Source organism: Siniperca chuatsi, linkage group LG16, assembly GCF_020085105.1.
Source record: "Siniperca chuatsi isolate FFG_IHB_CAS linkage group LG16, ASM2008510v1, whole genome shotgun sequence".
NCBI lineage: Eukaryota > Metazoa > Chordata > Actinopteri > Centrarchiformes > Sinipercidae > Siniperca > Siniperca chuatsi.
This window is the reverse complement of record NC_058057.1, coordinates 10,149,460-10,168,670: the sequence shown is the minus strand read 5'-3', so window position 1 is coordinate 10,168,670 and position 19,211 is coordinate 10,149,460. Positions and strand designations below refer to the sequence as shown.

At 39.5% G+C, this 19,211-nt stretch overlaps 2 protein-coding genes across 6 annotated transcripts; one reads left to right on the top strand and one right to left on the bottom strand.

Annotated features, from left to right (window-relative positions):
* Positions 1-1,238: 1,238 nt before the first annotated feature.
* Positions 1,239-9,304, top strand: napbb (N-ethylmaleimide-sensitive factor attachment protein, beta b). 4 transcript variants are annotated; one of them, XM_044170211.1, is made up of 11 exons: positions 1,239-1,359; positions 3,577-3,656; positions 3,894-4,010; positions 4,922-4,968; positions 5,430-5,507; positions 5,606-5,661; positions 6,940-7,024; positions 7,130-7,234; positions 7,317-7,385; positions 7,486-7,536; positions 8,054-9,304. In XM_044170211.1, the coding sequence occupies exons 1-11, from the start codon at positions 1,301-1,303 to the stop codon at positions 8,153-8,155; spliced, it is 849 nt and encodes a 282-aa protein (XP_044026146.1). In that variant the 5' UTR covers positions 1,239-1,300; the 3' UTR covers positions 8,156-9,304. The 4 variants fall into 4 exon arrangements, with proteins under 4 accessions (XP_044026146.1, XP_044026148.1, XP_044026147.1 ...); XM_044170212.1 differs by lacking the exon at positions 1,239-1,359 and adding an exon at positions 1,423-1,493; XM_044170209.1 differs by lacking the exon at positions 1,239-1,359 and adding an exon at positions 2,161-2,403.
* A 1,057-nt stretch (positions 9,305-10,361) lies between these two features.
* Positions 10,362-17,914, bottom strand: gzf1 (GDNF-inducible zinc finger protein 1). 2 transcript variants are annotated; one of them, XM_044170204.1, is made up of 8 exons: positions 17,595-17,914; positions 15,963-16,960; positions 15,387-15,570; positions 15,030-15,199; positions 12,742-12,836; positions 12,346-12,513; positions 12,034-12,191; positions 10,362-11,824 (listed from the first exon to the last, which is right to left on the bottom strand). In XM_044170204.1, exons 2-8 carry the CDS (start codon positions 16,943-16,945, stop codon positions 11,054-11,056), a joined length of 2,529 nt encoding a protein of 842 aa, XP_044026139.1. In that variant the 5' UTR covers positions 16,946-16,960; positions 17,595-17,914; the 3' UTR covers positions 10,362-11,053. The 2 variants fall into 2 exon arrangements, with proteins under 2 accessions (XP_044026139.1, XP_044026140.1); XM_044170205.1 differs by having other exon boundaries at positions 15,963-16,957; positions 17,595-17,708.
* Positions 17,915-19,211: the final 1,297 nt, after the last annotated feature.

Genomic DNA, 19,211 nt, shown 5'->3' with positions numbered 1-19,211 from the left:
ATTGACTGATTAATCAATTGTGAGAAATAGTTGTTCATTTTAGCCCGACTCTATTGGAAATTTTAGTGACTTGTGATTTGAAGCTACAGTATCTTTGTTTACACCCACATGCCCATCTTACATGAGGCTGTAAGATAATACAATAAGGTAAGAATAAGAGGCTTTAAAATCAGTATAGACACCTACACCTATGTAATGCTGCTGGCACTGCAGTTTAGCCATTGGTTAATGATTAATAAGATAACACATGCACACTCAGTGGTAATAGGCACCACTGATGATGTGTTTTCTTTCGTATTGTCTTATTGGCAGTAGTTATCAGCATGAACCTTGAAACTGATTTATCACTGATCAATCTTTTCATTTACAACAGCCTGGGCTATTGTATGCTTAGGATGAAAAAAAGCACACATCCTTTGGCAGGGGCAGGGTTGAAGAAGATACAAATGAGCAAGAAAGGAGAAGCAGCATACCGCTTTCTAGAACTGATTCTGCAAAATTACAGATCATGAACTTCATACTACACCGCTATTTAGGGTTCAAACCGCTGTTGAGTTTGTGCCAGTTTATTATTATTATTATTTGTCTTAAATTCCTGTGAGCTAGAAACACAAAACTTGGCCCAATAACTGGAAATGATGTGCATGTGCTACCACAGAAATACGAGCCCAATCGGCCACATGATGGCGCTGTAATTAAGGCCCAAACAGCCCATTTTGAACAGGCCACGCCCCTCACACCGTAAGTCGACTGACTTGAAATTTCTCTCACAAGTCCAGCTCACTGTACTCTACTACAAAAAAGCCTCTTGGACTATTAGAGTTCGCCACGATGTTTTTTGTTTTTGTTGCTAATTTGCATAATGTGAAAAACAGTAAAATGAATAGAGCATTTTTTATACATTTTTTTGATACAGCATCAGGGGACTGCGATACACGTTTCTATTATAAATGAACAAGATCGGTCGAAAAACATGGCCGCCATCAACCAAAATATCTTCGCTCGGGGCTTAGCACAAAATTGGCCATAACTCATTAACGATTTGTCCAAGCCACAAATGCCAAAAAACTGTACCTCAAAACCTGGTGGACAGAATTTCACCAAATTTGGTGTGCATGCTCTTTAGGTTAAAGTATTAACCAAAATCTGAAGTTTCATATTGTTTGGTGCGGGTGGGCGTGGCCTATCACATATTTCCTCATAACTCAAGATGCCTTCGAGCAATCCTCATTAAACTCACAGGCACAGACATCCCACGCTACCTCCTGAACACACACACCGATGGGGGGAGGGCGGACGAATGGCGGAACTTTTGAGTGCGCAGTTTGTGAAACACTGCAGGCTTTCTGCTGATGAAACGTGTGTGTAATTGGTCTCACTCTTTCTTTCAAACAGAATTAATCAAACTGAAGTGACTTTGTTCGACTTTGCGAAGCCTGAATACCCTTTAATTTTAGCCGATTGAGCTGCTTCCTTCTGTTGAGCGCAAAAAGGTTTGAACCCGCTCATTGCCGCCTGCGGCTCTTTTTAGAATTTGAATTACAAATGGGCCTCTCTGGCTGGGATTACAGGTTTCTACACCCATTTGGAGACCATGTTTTGCTTAAGTTAACTGGGATAAACCTTTTTTCATTGCATTTATTTTACATGTTAGTGTTTTCTCTGCTAAAACAAGTCTACTATGAAAAGGCATATTAAAACCATTGGCTTTTAAAACATTTAAAAAGCTTTCAACTCTTGCACAGCTACAGTATGATGGGAAAAATATTGTGCAGTGTATCTACATCTTGTATCGACCTGAAAAGTTGACTCAACTCTATTTCGAAAAATGAGTACTTACTTATGAAGGGAGAGTCTGGCCTCAACTGACCGAGTCAGTTATGTTTTGGCGCCCTCTGCTGTACAGAAAAACACACTGATTATGTTGCTTCTTTAGGATTTTTTTGGACAATTGTAATTTATCTTTACGGAGAAGTGAAAGTAAAACGTGATTTCATACTGTGTGAAATTTAATGACAGAAAACAAACGTCTCCGCGAATTGCCATCAGATATTACGTAACATGGGATACAGAAATAGCTTTACGTGTCACTGGGAGTTGTAGTTTTATTTGCCTTGAAGCCAATTGTGTCTCTCACGTAACGCACTCTAACTCCCGTGATTCCACGGTACTCGCCTAAGCCGCTAGCTGGTGCACGCCTACATTAAATAAACCCATTGATTATAATCCTCACTGTACACAGCGGAATCCTCTGCGGTTATTTGCTGCCTCACTCTAACTTTGGTTCAAATAAAGCAAAGAAATGGACAACACTGGGAAAGAGAAGGAAGCGATTCAGCTAATGGCCGACGCTGACAAAAAAGTCAAGTCCTCTGGCTCTTTTTTGGGAGGGATGTTTGGAGGGTAAGACAGCACTGCACCAAAGAACAAACAGCTAGCAGTCGTTACCTGTCAGCAGCAAAGTTGGCACGCAGCCTGTTTCTATGTAGACATACATTTAGTTAGTTCTCGATATGTTAACCAGCAAGATATTGTACAAGTTTAGTTAGATATTAAACCAGAGGGAGATGACTTGTGACATTCGGTGTAATAATTCATGTAACTACATCAGTTCGCTAAATTAGCTGTTACTAGCATTGTAAACAAGCAAGCATATCACGACTGTCTCTTGGACCTTGCGTTGGCTTGTAAGCTACGCAGCAGCCAGTTTTTAACTAAGGTATAAGGATACGGTATCTACTTTGACTTTATCCATAACCTTTTCGATAGTTTCACCTAGTCTACGCATTATGCCAAGTGACATACAGTATATGTCAATATTGTGAAATTGTCTGAACAATTTATTTCGTTATGGTTACATTTCATTTCAGCTCCAGGAAATGTATTTCTATATTCAAGTCAAGAAACACCAGTTTTTGTGGAAAACCCAAACACATTCTCTCCTGACATACCGTCAAAGTCCCCAAAGCAGTGAACATGAATTTATTGATTTTAACACAACAGTATTTATAACATGGTGCAATGTTAATGGTTATTTTTTATCAGTGCACTCATAACCACCTGAGTTAATCCCCAAAACACATAGACTCGAGGTTTCTTGGAGGATAAACGATAAGGCAAACCTCCATGGTGGCAGATGCTGTTATAAGCTTCATGCTGAAGGTTTCACCAGTCCCAGTTTGTTTCAGATTGAGATTTCACATTTTTATACAAACAACATACACAATATAGTAATGACAATTGCACCAGGCAGGAATAAAGTGCAGCAAAAATTACTAAAACATTCTTCCAGATGGCACCTAATTTACAAGATTTGGCTTATCTGACTGATAATAACAAAATGAAACATAGGACGGTTGGCAAGTACTTTTCCCTATTATTCATTATGCCTGCATTCTTACATTTAAAATAAATGGTGATTCTTGTTTCTCAAACAGCTGTCAGCAGCTTGTAGGTCAGGCTGACTGATTTTTTTCCATCAGTTTAACCTTAGTATGCCATGGAGCCCGTATGAACATTTTGTACTATATTCATTTGTGTACATCTGTTTTCTTTTTGTTTCCTTTCTTTGTCTAGAGGACATCACAAAGTGGAAGAAGCATGTGAGATGTACTGCAGAGCAGCCAACATGTTCAAGATGGCCAAGAACTGGAACGGTGATATAAGCTGTTTTCTACTAAAGATATCCAACTTATAAATTTCAACACACTTGAGAAGCTGTAGGATTATGCGCTAATTTTGTTGGCACTATAACTGCAAAGCGCTGCACTTGTGAAGGTGCCACAAGTTAAAAAAAAGGTGGAATTATGTGCATACATTAGAGTGTAAGCTAAATGCAAAGTATACAGTGTGTGTGAAAGTTTCTGTCCTTCTCTTCTTTCCTCTGTCTGCAGCTGCTGGAAATGCATTTTGCAAGGCTGCACGTATCCATATGCAGCTGCAGAACAAACATGACAGTGCCACCAGTTTCATTGATGCAGGAAATGCTTTCAAGAAGTCTGACCCTAATGGTGAGAATGTGTGGTAACTAATTAAGTTCAAACCCAATTTCAACCCAGAGCTTACATTTTAGTGCCTGAATTTTTATTTCCCTGTTTTAACTAAATATTTATACTGTTAAAGCAATCACATGTTTATTAGCACTTAACACCATTATTGCTGTCATTTATCACATCCACGACTTATCATTAAGAGTGTTTTCATGAATACTGTCTACAGTAAAGTTGACTAGCTAGAGGATTCCCACATCTAGCAGTGTGGAGAGGAGGCTATACAAGTGGGACGTGTCCTTTGACAGAAAATTAGTCGAGTCTCCAGAGATGAGTCATCGTAGATCGAGTATTTTTCCAGATTACCAAAACATTTGGGGCCCCCAGGCTGAATTATCCCATTTTTGACAGCAAGCCAGGGCAATTTACTACTGAGTCTCTAGCTATGAGCCTGTAGTTTATAATGAGGCTGATCTCACTTTTTACGATCTGCCTCAGTTGCTTTGCTGCTGATACTTCAAATATAATGATTAGTAATTGATGAATTATAATGTGCTAGAGTTATTGCCTTTGAATTGCATGGCATTTACCATTAGTTGATTAATAGTGCTCTTTGTACTCTGTAGCCTCATTTAATATTCTCCTAAGTATAGGTGTAGCCATAGGTCTGGGGGATGATAGTTGGCTGATGTTATTTGTTCTGAAAAAAAGAGGAGGGTCTTGCTTGAGGTTTTGTTTTGTATTCTGCCTGTCATAAATAACACCTGTCTGCATGCAACATATAAGAAACTTTGATTGCATTATTCACCTCACTGAAATAACACAGCTTGTAGACGGATGCAGAATGAGGTGCTGTGCAAGGGTCTGTTAGATTTGAACAAACTAACAGGATGACTAACTGTTCCCTCCTCTTCCCTTTATGCTGCCAAAAGAGGCAATCAAGTGTTTAAATGCTGCCATCGATATATACACAGACATGGTAAGATGCAAATACAGAAGAAAGTGTTCATCTATGTTCCGATTCACAACAGTAAATTTGGCCATATCATTTTTTTTTTCATGGCTGAAGTGCTTAGTTGAGACTTCTACTTTCCTTTGACTTACAGTATTAGTTCTGGATATCACATCATCTTGATGACTGCAAATTTTCATACACATTGATGTAGCAGACTCTCCCTGCCTTCCTCCCACTCCCAGATTTTTGGGCCCATATCAACATATTCATAGCACACATGTTTGTTTATTTAACACTGATACCTTGATCAAATTGACTACTTGTTATTCCCTTATAGTGGGTTTATTTCAAAAGCTAAAACCATGTAGACGTGAAGCCACAGGCCTCGCCTCTCTGCACTGAGAATGTAACACAACACTTTCATTGACTTGAGAGGCGTCAGTGAATAGATCCAGTTAGTAGTGATTTCTCCTCTCCTCCTCCAGGGAAGATTCACCATCGCAGCCAAACACCACATCAGTATCGCAGAGATCTACGAGTCTGAGATGGTGGATATCGAAAAGGTAATATTACATAATCAGAGGTTACATGTTAATACTACTAATAATTATTAATACTACCATGACAGGACAAAACTGTTTGCTGTTTTTCTTTTGTACAGGCTATTGCCCATTATGAACAAGCAGCAGACTACTACAAAGGAGAAGAATCCAACAGGTACTGCTCTCACTGTTTCTTTTTCTAGGATAAAAAACTGTATATGATCAGTCTTTTTTCACCTCTAAAATGTGATACAACCATGTTTATGTGTGAGAAATTAAAGCAATTCAAAATTTTCAAAGTTATGTGTGCACCCTGACCCCTACTGTAAATGTCTAAGACTGCATATTAGACATTAGACTGCATATATATCAAACGAAAGAATGGATTGGTGCCTTAATTGAATGATTCTCTAAGTATCAGTATTAGCTGTTAGCTGTGAGGGAGTTTTATTGATATTATGTCAAGCACTGATCTGACTTTTATATAACTATTTACTGTAGTATGTTTCACACAAAATAGTTTATTAGTGATATGAGAAAATCTTTTCCAGCTTATTACATTTTTTAGGTGTAGCACACTGATTTTTATTTTTCTACAACTTGATAGAATTAAGACTAAAATGTTGTTGTAAAGAATAACAATTTCAGTTTAGAATGTTTGTATACATTTTTTAATGTTAACAACTTCAACGAGTAAATAAGTCGAAACAGAACTTGTTGTGTGCTGGATAGCCTCTATTCCAATCTCTGTGTGGCTCCTACAGAGTCAGAAATGCTCTTATTCATAGAAGCAGGCCTGTCTGCATAATTACATAACTTTGCTACTTTGATAAGCAAGGCAACATTCACCGGATTTCAGAGACCTTGTCTCCCATGGCAAATGGAGAGTTTGCAGTAGTAGTTAACCTTCATATGACAGAGTTATTGCATTTTGAATGTTATAAAAAGTCAGAATGTGTACACACATTTGCATTTATTTCAAAATGAGCTTATCATAGATTTCTCCGCCTTGTGCTTTCAAGACTGCTTCAGCTAAGAAACTAATATGAACAAGGGTTGTACTGTAAACGATAGGCCTTTGTCACGGAAGACATTTTAACATGTCACAGAAGGAAAAGCACAGGTGTAAATAATAAAGTGGATGATGGCCGATTTAAATTTATAGTGGCTGGTTCAGGGTATTGTGCGTGCTGGCTCGCTGTCACAACTGGGACTCTTAAATAGAAAGGAGCCATCGTAAATGTTATTACTTACACCTGTTCTTTTCCGACTATGACAAGTCAGTTCATTTTATAGCGTCACATGCTATTGAACTGCGCACTACAAGCTTTTAAAATAACAGATCAATTATTTAAATAATAGATTAATAGCACATACTCCAAATATATAGCTCTTATAGTTTATGTTATATTAAATTTGTTGTGTACCTTTTGTGTTGTGCAATTTTCCTTAGTTCTGCCAACAAGTGTCTGCTGAAGGTAGGGGCTTACAGTGCTCAGTTGGAGCAGTACCAGAAGGCTATTGAGATCTACGAGCAGGTGTGCACTCCTATATTTGTGTGTCATGCTTACACTTTGTCAATCAACACTGACTTGGTGATACTGACATTTCTAATACATTTCGTATGATTTGGATGTGTCTAGGTTGGAGCCAGCACGATGGACAACACACTGCTGAAATACAGCGCCAAAGAGTATTTCTTCAAAGCCTCCCTCTGTCATTTTATTGTCGACGAGCTCAACGCTAAGGCGAGTTAATACCTTTGTGGTTCAGTCTCAGGATTTGGGGTGGGGAGTTGCGGTAGAATTTTAACACGCTGTGTCTCCACAGATTGCTGTTGAAAAATATGAGGAGATGTTCCCGGCTTTCTCAGACTCTCGAGAATGCAAACTGTTGAAGGTAACTTGATACTAAGAACTCTGAGGAATCTGATGGCTTACTTTTTCCCCTTAATCTATTCAGTTTCTATGAGTAACCAAATTTTTTTATGTCTTAACAGAAACTTCTTGAGGCTCATGAGGAGCAGAACAGCGAGGCTTTCACAGAGGCAGTGAGTCTTGTATATCCTAAGAAAGTTTTAAAACAAGGCTTTTGGTGGGAACAGGAATCCCACTGCTTCCGCTCTTGTAGTTTTTTTTTTTTTTTGGGATCCCTTGTGTGTTCAAGAAAGTTGAAGGCTGGATCTCAGTTATCCATTCCTGTATTTATGTGGAACTGGTACAGACTGATGGAGTGCTTCACTATAACCATACAAAGCTGAGTTACTAAAAAATTTTTTCAAAGATAAGACAAAGTCAGAGAGGGAAGAGTCCTTATCTACAGTATGTTACGTACAGTACGGTTTTCATGTCAGAGGTTTGGATTTGTATAATTTTATCGGGTGTGTTAGTTTTTACATTTGCAATACTGGCGTTAGAAATTATACTTAACTGAGCTGTATATTGTCTAATTTCATCTAAAAATAACCAGTACCATGGAACAAATTAAGATAAATGAGCAGAACCTTCTAATTGTAATCCTAATTTGGGGAAAAAAAGCTTATCTCTGTGTCCCTTGCCCGCCTGTAGGTAAAGGAGTTCGACTCAATCTCACGCCTGGACCAGTGGCACACAACCCTCCTGCTGCGCATCAAAAAGACCATCCAGGGTGATGAAGGGGATCTGAAATGAAAGAAACCCGGGGGTAGAAATGCAGCACAGAGGGACAAATCCATCACGCATGCTTTCACACACACAAACACACACTCTTTCACTCACCTCACTGTGTATAGCATCTGGAGATGAGTGTCTGCTGATGATTTTGAATATTCCACTGCTCACTGCTATACCGTCAGAGTACTATCTTTGCTTTCCTTACAAGCATTTCTGAATCTAGTCAGAATGTAAATCCTCTCGCCCTCACCTCTGTCTAGAGGATTGCTGCATACCTTTTCTGCTGAAATCTGTCCTGAGGGATTTTGGAGCGGTATATTGTATTGAAACTGATGTTAGTATTGACAACAAGCACTGCATGTTTTGTACAATTATTGTTTCCTAGTCAGATGCAGCTTGTTTTTTTAATCTAGTTTATTATATATTAAAACAGATTCTTTAAATGTTTCAGTTTGTTGTACATAAGATTATCATGGTGTGTATGGATGTACCATTATCTTAATTTTTTATTTGTTGGAGTAGAAGAGAAGGGATCAAATCAATGTCATGGTGGTTCTTTAAACTAAAGTCATCACAGCCACAAAAAAGTGATTTTGTTTCCATTTTATCACCAAGGGGGGGGGACTCTTCTTGAAGAAGGGCAATGATATGCACCAAGTGTAGACTGTTAAACATTTGTATCTAATCACAACCATACACATTAATACTTAAATTACATTACTTTAGGATTATTTATTATTACTTTAAGATTTGTTGATGTAATAATACGTTGAATATTTGAATCTGTAAGCTGTGATTTATAGTTTGCCTGTGAAAAGTGTATTTTTTAATCAAAAGCACTGACATGGAAACCCTTACTCCTTATTTCCAGGGAAGTAATCTTGAGGTAATGTGCATCTTTAGTCACTTATCTCGTGCTGTGTTGTGATGTGAACTTATCATTGAAGGTTTACTACTGCAGTGCACCCTCCAAATGGCCAGTCGCTAAGCATGTCATTGTGTATAGTTTAGTGTTGTGTTACATTCACGAGTGTGAGCCAGACCAAAGTTTTTACAAAAGGGTCAATCGCCCTGCGTATCCAGCTTCTTCCAGATGGAATGACAATGGACCTTGGATATGACCTGTACGCTTGTGCGAATGGACAATAATAAAGATATTATATCCCAGCTGTGCTGTCCTGCTTTTGACCTTACCTAGTCGAGGATCATTTTCAAGGTACGCACTGAATTCATTGATTGTAACAGCGAAACACAACCTGTACAATCAGTCATCAGGTACATGACATGAAATAACTTGACAAGGAGTGAAAGTGTATTTTAAATAACCTACACGCAAAAATTCACATTGAACTTGTGAATTCTGTGGCCTTAGCCTGAATAACATGTCTTCTGCTGTCCTTTGATGTCTACACAAGTACAAGCTTTTCTTCACAAACATAATGCCATGAGGCACACTTTGTTCTTTGAGCCTGATTAGTGAAAATTGGGGCAATCTCAGTTTGTCATATTGATTATAGAGCACTAATTACATTTCATTAACATAACACAAGACATTATGGGAATATTTCAGTACTGTGCAAACTTAACCTATATAACTATTATTCTTAATTTAGCTTGTTACATGCATTAACTTTATTATTCCAGGAGTGGAAAATGAGATGGGGTAAGAAAGTAGGCTAGTTGAATTAAGAAAATTTATAATAAGTTTGTTGTTATTCCATTTAAATGTATTAAAGATAATATTTTGAGTTATATTTATAAGACTACTAAATACAATATTTGTTGCTGTTGTTTGAATTGATATATGATCAAATTCTTACATTCCTTTATTGATTTATTACATTCCTCTGTCATTCTTGCTGCTGCTGTAGATCTGCTGCCCTGTCAGACTGTAACCTGACACTAAAACATGACCATTTGATTGGTGGAGCTTGTTGGGATAGTAAATACATTTAAAAAAAAATCAATCATCTATTACAGTCTACTATGTAACCTAGTTCTGACATTACTGTGTCACATCTTTAAACAACAGTGATCCAATGTCTACATTATGTTTAGTGTGCATTTCCTTTCTCATGCCCACATGCCACTATTGACAGTTTCAAATGTAATCAGCCTACTCTCTTAGCAAGTGTCCAAATTGACAATATTGTTTTGATTAGTTACCACAAATAAATCGACATTTTCTTGTCACATGAGACCCATTTGAAAAGAAGACACCAACTAATTTAAACAGCTTAATCATTTTTAAGTGCAGGTATCCGATGAACATAACAAACAGTTACTGCCAGACTTTTGAAGGATTTAAGTTACTTCATTTACATTCAGGTCAACATAACTCATCAGCAGAGTTGCAAAAAGTATGCCGTCATTCCAAAGGTGTGTGGAAAGCTACTTGAGGATTCACTGGGGTGCTGTTCTGCAGCTGCTAAGGACTTCTGACAAGGTTCCCAGACCATCCTACAGAACATCAAAGTTGTAACTCCTGCAATCCATGTGTGGGGAACAGATGTCCGATATTAATTTGAGTGGTAAAATGTACTGAACCTGATGCTTGGAATTATATGTAATGAATTAACAATCACCTTGCTTTTATTTGTATTCAATTAAATTTGTGCCACATTTCACCCTATATATTATGAGATATGTACAATATTAATTACTTAATTAATAGTTATATCTCTTAAACATGTGACTAAAGCACGTGATTTTTAATGACACTCCAAAAGAATGTGACAAACACTGAACATCACATCCAAGTCTGTTAATGAAACACTGGACTTCATATCATAATAATGATGAAACACCACATGGTCAGAACACACATTCAGACACTGCGCAAGTATATACATAAAATAACACGAAAAGGGATTGAAATGGGATTTTAAATTCCCTACAGCCAGTTAAAATTCTTTTCTACACCACATCTTCAGCTGGGGCCCCTCTGGGTTCAGCTAAGGGGTTATCTGCTGTCCTCTGATGACCATCACTTGGGACAGCAGTTGTTTCTTCTTTTCCACAAACCTTGTCAGTGACAATCACAGTCTGAATATTAGGCTGCAAAATGTCTGTCTCAGAAGTGGCCTTAGTCTCTGAAACTGGAGCCAAAATGGTCTGTGAAGCAGCAGCTTCCAGGACAGATGATGTAGAAACAGTTGGGATCTCTGAGACTGACGCCAACGTGCCATCAGAAACAGGAACTGAGAGAGTGGGTACAGACAGAGAGATGGTGGAAGCTTCAGAGGACAAGGGGATGGTGTGAGTCATGGACACTGGTATAGAGAAGGGGACAGGGATGGCTGATCCATCTAAGGAAATGACACTGGCCCCTGTGCTGTCAGTGGTTACAATGGGCTGGATCTGGGTCCCAGGGGGCACCTCAGTGTGGATGACAGTGATCCCGCCGAGGGCTCCGTGGCTGACCAGAGCAATGGCTCCATGAGTGGTCCATTCAGATGGGAGAGTGACCGGCTCAGCCGGCACCACAATGGAGTCAGTGGGGGTTTTACCAGGACTGCCAGCAGTACAAGTACCAGCAGCAACACCACTTTTTCTAGAGGTGCTCTTTTTCTCCCCTGCTCCTGCTTTTTCTGTCTTTCCTTTAGTGGGAGTTTTGGGTTTCTTGTCCTCCACATTTCCCTCCAGCACCACAAGGTAGGTTTTCCAGGGAGCATCTGAGTCATGAATCTGAATGAAAAGAGCTCATGTTATTTTCACAGCAGTCTGATGGGTACTTGAAAAACAACTTGATGATAAACATGCATTAGGAGTCATTGTACAAAAGCCTAATGTCATTAACAATGTTCCTTTTTGATCCTGCCACAGTACACTGTACCCATACAACAGAAAATACCCTTACTGCTAGTTGCCGCTACAGTAAGATAAGCACCGCTCACCATAGTGTGCCTGCGAAGGGTGGACTTGTCTGTAAAGGTGCGTTTACAAAGACCACACATGTAGGGTTTCTCTCCTGTGTGAATACGCTGGTGTCTCTGGAGGGCATTGAGCTGGGTGAACTGCTTGTCACAGTCTTTACAGCTGTACGGACGCTCACCTAACAATCACCAGAGAGGGAACAAACATACGGCAGTTTAAGTGTAAACAGAGAACAGTAAGGAGGAAAGGAACAACAAAAAACTGGTTTCTCAGCTGTAAAAGCAAATTATGCCTCCAACAAGAACACATATGTCAATGATTTACACAATTACCTGTGTGTATTTTTAAATGCTGGTGGAGGGAATTCCTCTGAGCGAAGCCTCGACCACACTGTTCGCACTTGTATGGCTTGGACCCAGTGTGGATGTTTGAGTGGTGTCTCAGATATTCTTTAGATGCAAAGCTTTTCCCACAGGCCTCACACATGAAGGGTTTCTCTCCTAACAGGAGAAAAAACAGCTTAAGAACAATCTTTGCACTTTTGGTCTGGTATGTGTAGATAGCCTTGTCTTCATTGGGTGCATGCTTCAAGGCCCACTTAAAAAAAAAACAAAAAAAACCAAAAAAAGGTTTTTAACAGAGGCAGGATTAACGGGTCCAAAATCTGCAGTCAAACTAAAGATGACAATCCAGAAATCGAAATAGTTTTGAAATGATATCACTCTTACCTGTGTGTGATCGCTTATGATAAGCCAACATGTGCTTCTGAGTGAACCGGGCATCACACTCGTCACATGCAAATGGCTTCTCTCCTGTGTGAGTCCTACACACAGTAAAACAGACAAGTTTAGATTAAAAAGTTCTCATCTATTTTTGACATATACATATGTTATTAGTATGTATAAATGAACATTCACATCCCTCATTATTAAGTCGTTATTACTCTGTTTTCCAGCGTTTTTTAATTATTTTTTTTAGCTAGAAGTGTTTATGTTCATGATAGACAAGATAAGGGCCATAGGAAAATTCTGACTGGAGTTTCCCTGTGACTAACTACTGTTTTGCATGTACATGGCAGACATTCTGTAACTGAAGCAGTGGGATGCTAAAGTCATGGTATTTGTTAAAGGTTCTGTAAATGAGATTCTGAACATTAATATAGCAGCAAACAACTATTTGCTATATAAAGATATAGTGGAGTAATGGTGTCCTGAGCAGAGGATGACGTCACACCCCCTCTGCCTGTGTTGTTATCGGAGCTTCTCTGTGCTTTGGTTACACAGCTGCATCGGCCGTGCATGCATGATAGTGCTCGTGTGAAACTGTTTTTTTTCATCGAACGCGGTGAATTAAGGATTTATTTTGAACAAACCAGACTCAGAATCAGAATCAGCTTTACTTCCAAGTAGGTTTAGTAGTAGGAATTTGCTTTGGTATTTTGGTGCAAAACAATAAACATAGTAGAAATATAAAGCAAGTACTGCAGGTCAAGAATCAAAAATATATAACTGACAATAAGATATTAAAGAATATAAAAAATATATATTATAAGAAAATAATAAAGAATATGTACAGTCAGTGTGCGAATTATACCATGGCTTTCGGGGGAACTTAAGGGGGGGGAGGGCTTTCGCGGACTGACTGTGACTCTTGTTGCAAAGAAACATTCATAGCTGCAAGCATGTAGGCCTACTTGCTATGTGTCATCTGATAAATAATAATCAACCACATCAAACCTCCACATGGGTATCTAACTCAAACAAGTATTATGCAATACGGCCAACTATAGCAGGGCACAGTATACTCTGCAGAGTGATGTACTATAAACAGCGGTTAAAGTTATGAAGATATTGCGCGTAACGCTTCGATAGTGATGACAAGAATAGCATGCACGTTGGGCGTCTTTAAAAGAGTTCATTAGTGATGAATCACCCTCATGCATGAATCATAAATAGCCTAATTTTACGTATGATCCATGATTATGAAGATACGGAAAAATAGAAATGCATGGTAAAAACAGCATATTGTCAATATTTTACACACCCCCTAAAATTTCATAAATCATGTTTTCAGGAAAGCTCATGTCTTATTAAGGGGAGCCAAGCTCGCCCTTTAAATTACAGATGGTGCAGCGGTGTGCAATGTGCAAAATAATTACATGGGAATGTGCAAAAGTTTACAGTATGAGTACACTGTACTATAAGAGGGGGGTTGGGTTGGATGGGTATGAGAGTCAGTGTCAGTGGGGGTCCCAGGCCTTGTTGATGAGGCCAGCTGCAGATAGAAAGAAACTGTTTTGGTGGCATGAGGTTTTGGTCCTGATGGACCGCAGCCTCCTGCCGGAGGGAAGTGTCTGAAACAGTTTGTGTCTGGGGTAGAAGGGGTCAGCCACAATCTTTCCTGCACGCCTCAGGGTCCTGGAGGTGTACAGATCCTGGAGGGAAGGTAGATTACAGCCAATCACCTTCTCTGCAGAGTGGACTCGATGATGGCGGTGTAGAGGTGCATCATCATTGTCTTTGGCAGGTTGATGATTGTTGGAACAGTGGAAAGACTAACAAAGACGATTTTGGTCAGTTTTATTTTATTTCTGTCCAGTTTGAATGTAGTGTGTTCTATAATGATCTGCGAGGTAAAATGACTGTTCTCAATGGAGTCTGGTGCGCTGTAGTGCCCATTTGTTTTGGTTTGAGATGCTGGTGCTCTAGTGCGATATTTAGTGGCAGTGAATGTCACTTACAGCTCCTTTAAAAGGTGGGGTATGCGATTCTGTAGAAATCCAATACCATGACAAATACCATTATATAGAGGATTGGAATTGTATTGTACTGGATTAGAATCACATACCCCACCTTTAAAGAGAGACAATAATTACTTGCTCAACTCACATTCTTCCTCGCTAACTCAAGATTAAAACCTTTCAGGTACAAACCTGCCTGTCTTTAGCACTTCCACAACCCCCATTCCAATTAAGGTGGTCAATCATTTGACCAGCCGTCTTCAGTGTGCTCCGTACCTGTGGTGCATCTTGAGGGCAGAGTTCTGGGTAAATCTGGCCCCACAGTCGGCGCACTCAAAAGGCTTTGCACCTGTGTGTGTCCTTTCATGCAACAACAGGGCCGTTTTGGAGCTGAGTGCCTTTCCACAGTCAGGGCAGACATGCCGCAGATTGTTACGTTCATGTACCTGAGAAGCAGCAGGGATATAAGACAGAAATCATCAAATCAGGAAAAAAACATGCAGATAAATGTGACTCTTTGGAAATTATTATTATTGCATATTTATATATTATATTGCATATATGTTATCATGGACATAATACTGTATATGACTTTTAGATACAGGAAGTGTGTGGAATGTCATTAATCCTCACCTGTTTTTGATGGCGGACAACATCCTTCTTTCGTTTGAAGGTCTTTGTGCAGGAGTCGCAGGCAAAAAGCCTCTCGTTACTGTGGACATGCTTTTCATGGATCTTCAGGTTGCTGCGGTTAGCAAAGGTTTGCAGGCAGGTCTCACAGCGATAGATGACATCTGCTTTCACTCCATGGTACGTACTGGCGAAGAGAGCAGTGACAGGTTACAGCAATATCAGAAGACAAATGTACTTATCTTAGGTATCGTGATAAGATGCATTGATGATCATCTGACGTAGCTCCAGCTTTAGAGGCGAATTTGCCAAAACATTTTTTACTCTTAACATCGTAGAGCTGTGATAGCACAGTGCTGTTGTCACTAGGAGAACTGGTGAACAAAATAATTCTTATAAAAATAACTTACGTCACACATTAACTTTCTAACTTCAACGTTAGAAAATTACCGGCCAACCAAAAATTTGCTTGCTTTTGGTTGCTTGGCCAACGTGTGGAATATAAGATTCAGTCTGTACACTTTAGGGAACTATGGTATCGTTCAATAAATTAAACCCAGGAGCACTTTTACGTCCTACCTGATGTGCTTCAAGTAGCTTCTCTCATAGTGGAAGGTCCGCTGGCACTTGTTACACTGGAACTGGGCCTTGGATGTTCTTTTTAATGTCTCCTTGGACTGTCCCTCCTCCTCCTCTTCCCACAGAGATAACACCAAGGGGTCTTCGGGATCATTGCTCTGCACATCCTCCTCACATTCCCAATCATCCACATCAGAGACTGGCATTCCCAACAGCGACTCGTCTCCTTTCTCTGCCTGATTCTCTGGCTGAGCCTCGGCTTCTGTCCTGTCCTCATATTGCTCTGTGTCTTCATTGCTAACTTGGTTGTTAAGAGCCACTCTTTTAGTATTTAAACGCCTCTGGTGGACTTTATGGCCAGCCAACCTCATTTTTAGCTCTCTTCCTTGTCTTTTTTCATCATTCACCAAGTTCTTTGTCTTAAATCTTTTTGAAACGACTTCTTTCTCAGAGCTCTGTGGAGAGAGCCGCCGCTTAAGAAGTAAGCTCGTAGGCTGCTTCTTCCCTTTGGTCCTTTTTTCTTTCTTGGCACCATGTAAGTCATCTTCATCTACAACTTCTGATGTAGATGTTTTCTTTGGAGGTTTTTGTAAGATTCCAGCACTCATGGCCACACCACAAACTTCTGACAGATCCTCACAGTCCAAAAATTGCGCTGCTGCTTGAACATCACCAATCTTGTCTCTGGCAACTTCAACTTTACCAGTGTACACAAATTCCAAAAACTTGGAGAAATCATTGGAGTGCATATTTGAGAGTAATAATTTGTCTCGGGTAGCATCCTGAGAGAGAAGGATTTTCTTGAAGTAGCCACTGGATGCTGCAAGCATCACCTGGTGGGCCTGAAACTCCTGCACGTCTCCCTGGTAGTCTACCTGCACTGTAACATCACTCAGCTGTCCCTGCAGCCATAGCTGATGCAGAGAGGCCAGGATGTTTTCATGGTGGGACTTAGAGGTGAGCTGCATCACTTTGACCCCCATAATTCATTTGTGCTGCTGAGAAAAACAAATATGGGGGAATGCTGACCTGTAATGTTTAAACTAGTTGTGCTTCATTACATTTGTAAACACACACACACACATGCTCTCTCAGAGGTGGGACCACGGAGCTACAATAAGACTATATTTCGGAGAACCCCAATTTGTGACTCTCAATGTATCATCATTACTGGGACTACTTTCAGAGCAGTGAACGTTGCATATAAGTTAGATCAAATCTGATGGGAACTGAATTTCCTTGCTCAAAGCCAAAAGGGAAGCTAATATTAGGCTAAATGCTTGGTGAGTTCGTTAAAATAACTAACCTCTTTGACATAAAGTGCATCTGAGAAACCTCAATCCCCAGTATCTAATTTACAGCCTAACTGCCATCACAACACACTGACTAGCGTTATATTTTTGTGCTTTCGTCTTGATAATGTTCACTGCTAGGGTTAGTAAGTTAACTGCTAACAGTAGCCTCACAGACACAATGGTAAACAAGCTAGGTTAGCTAACATAAACTGTCAACACAAAACAAACTGGGTGGATATGCGATAATACACGTTCAATCTACAGCACACTGTAGAGTGCATGAGCGAACGTGTAGCAGCCACCTAGCTACACAACAACACGAAGCAAGTTTTCTTACCGTAAGCTCGGTAAAATGGCAGCCCTTCACAAATAATGCTCTCTACGGCGGAAGGTATTTCCTGTAGAAATCGCTCGCGAAAACGGCACGTCTTTCTACTTACCGACATCCGGTGCCAAGATGGCTGATTTGGGATCAGTCCTTAATTTTTGGTCGTGTTTAAACTTTGAATTGCCGAGTACAACTGCTGCTTCAGGATCATTTTAGCAGGTTTATTGACTATAAGCGCGTAACGTTATCGCCTGAAAAATGACATTTGTTTAAACGTTACATGGGATCCTTTAGAGGCATTACTGTCAAGCTAATTTAGCTAGCTAACAGTTTATAATTTTCTGCCTTTGGCTTTGCCTTAAGTTACTTCAAAATACTGTCCGTTCCACTATACTTTTTAACAGCCGTTGAGGAATAATGTGTTGCACTAACGTTAACGTTACTGTAATTGCTGTAGGTTAATTGGGATTTTATTTGAAGTAAAACTCTACTTAATTTAATTTCTAATTGGTGTAAGTCCTTACCTTGTGAAACAGGGTAAAGGTGTATAGCAACCGTAGCATTATTGCTGTATAGTGACTTAGTGAAGTTGTGAGGTTACCGTAACCCTAGCACTGATAGACTGTTATTATACAGTCAATGAACTGAACTGAGTGTTTATTAGTGCATTACTGTCTCATGTTCGCACGGAGGCGCCATTGCACAGGTAGACACGACATGATATACCCTACTAGTGTTGGATCAAAAAGCGGTTTAGCCTGCATCTTTGACAGCCAAATTTTCATTTTCTTCAGCATTATCAGTTTCCACACAGACTACTCTCATTCTAGCAGCTATCATTCCACTGGGCAGACCTATTCAGGTATTAAACTAGCTGCTTAAAAATAGTTGTAGTATGCATGGTATATAATAGTAATAGTCTCTTGTAGTTGTTTGAGAATGGTTCCAAAAACAATACAAAATAGGCCAACACGCTGAATGATTTAAGCTAATTCATTTACATCCAGACCAGCATAAATCATCTACAGAGTTGCAAAAAGCATGCTGTCATTCCAAAGGTGTATGGAAAGCTACTTGAGGATTCACTGGGGTGCTGTTCTGCAGCTGCCAAGGGTTTTTTTTTTTTTTCTTCCAGAGGAAATCCATATACCTTACATTTGTCTTAATGAATTCTGCAAGCTAGCAATCTGCTCTGTTCCGGTGACTCATGCTGCTCTCTGGACCAAAGCTGTGCAGACTTCAGCTCTAACCTGGAACACTGTGTTCGTCTGGCTTTTATTACATTACTCCTCTGCCATACACACTCAATACCATATTTTATAAATTACACTTTTCATACAACTGGTCCTTCCTGATTCATCTTTTTATTAAAGACACACAATATCTGCAGATGCAATGATCTGTCACTGTATGCTCATGGGAATTAAAAGTATTTGTGTAGATATTAATATGGTGTAAATTAGCATGAAAACAAGCCTAGAGTTTAATGGAGTACTGAATTACTATGTGCAAATAAATGAGACAGGTCATACAAATTAATTCTCAGTATATTGCCATTAGTACAGCTTTTGACATGACTGAGTATAGAGGAAGGAAAACATTTTTCACTTTGGGCACAGTGCATAA

What these genes read in the sequence shown, in the direction of transcription:
- gzf1 (XM_044170204.1), bottom strand. Translation starts at nt 16,945, where the DNA reads ATGGGGGTCAAAGTGATGCAGCTCACCTCTAAGTCCCACCATGAAAAC. An exon ending in AGCTACTTGAAGCACATCAG is followed by an intron (nt 15,571 to 15,962) that starts GTAGGACGTAAA and finishes TCTCTTCGCCAG; the next exon opens with TACGTACCATGGAGTGAAAG. An exon ending in GCATTTAAAAATACACACAG is followed by an intron (nt 12,192 to 12,345) that starts GTAATTGTGTAA and finishes GGTGATTGTTAG; the next exon opens with GTGAGCGTCCGTACAGCTGT.
- napbb (XM_044170209.1), top strand. Translation starts at nt 2,303, where the DNA reads ATGGACAACACTGGGAAAGAGAAGGAAGCGATTCAGCTAATGGCCGAC. An exon ending in TCGACGAGCTCAACGCTAAG is followed by an intron (nt 7,235 to 7,316) that starts GCGAGTTAATAC and finishes GTGTCTCCACAG; the next exon opens with ATTGCTGTTGAAAAATATGA. An exon ending in GCGAGGCTTTCACAGAGGCA is followed by an intron (nt 7,537 to 8,053) that starts GTGAGTCTTGTA and finishes GCCCGCCTGTAG; the next exon opens with GTAAAGGAGTTCGACTCAAT.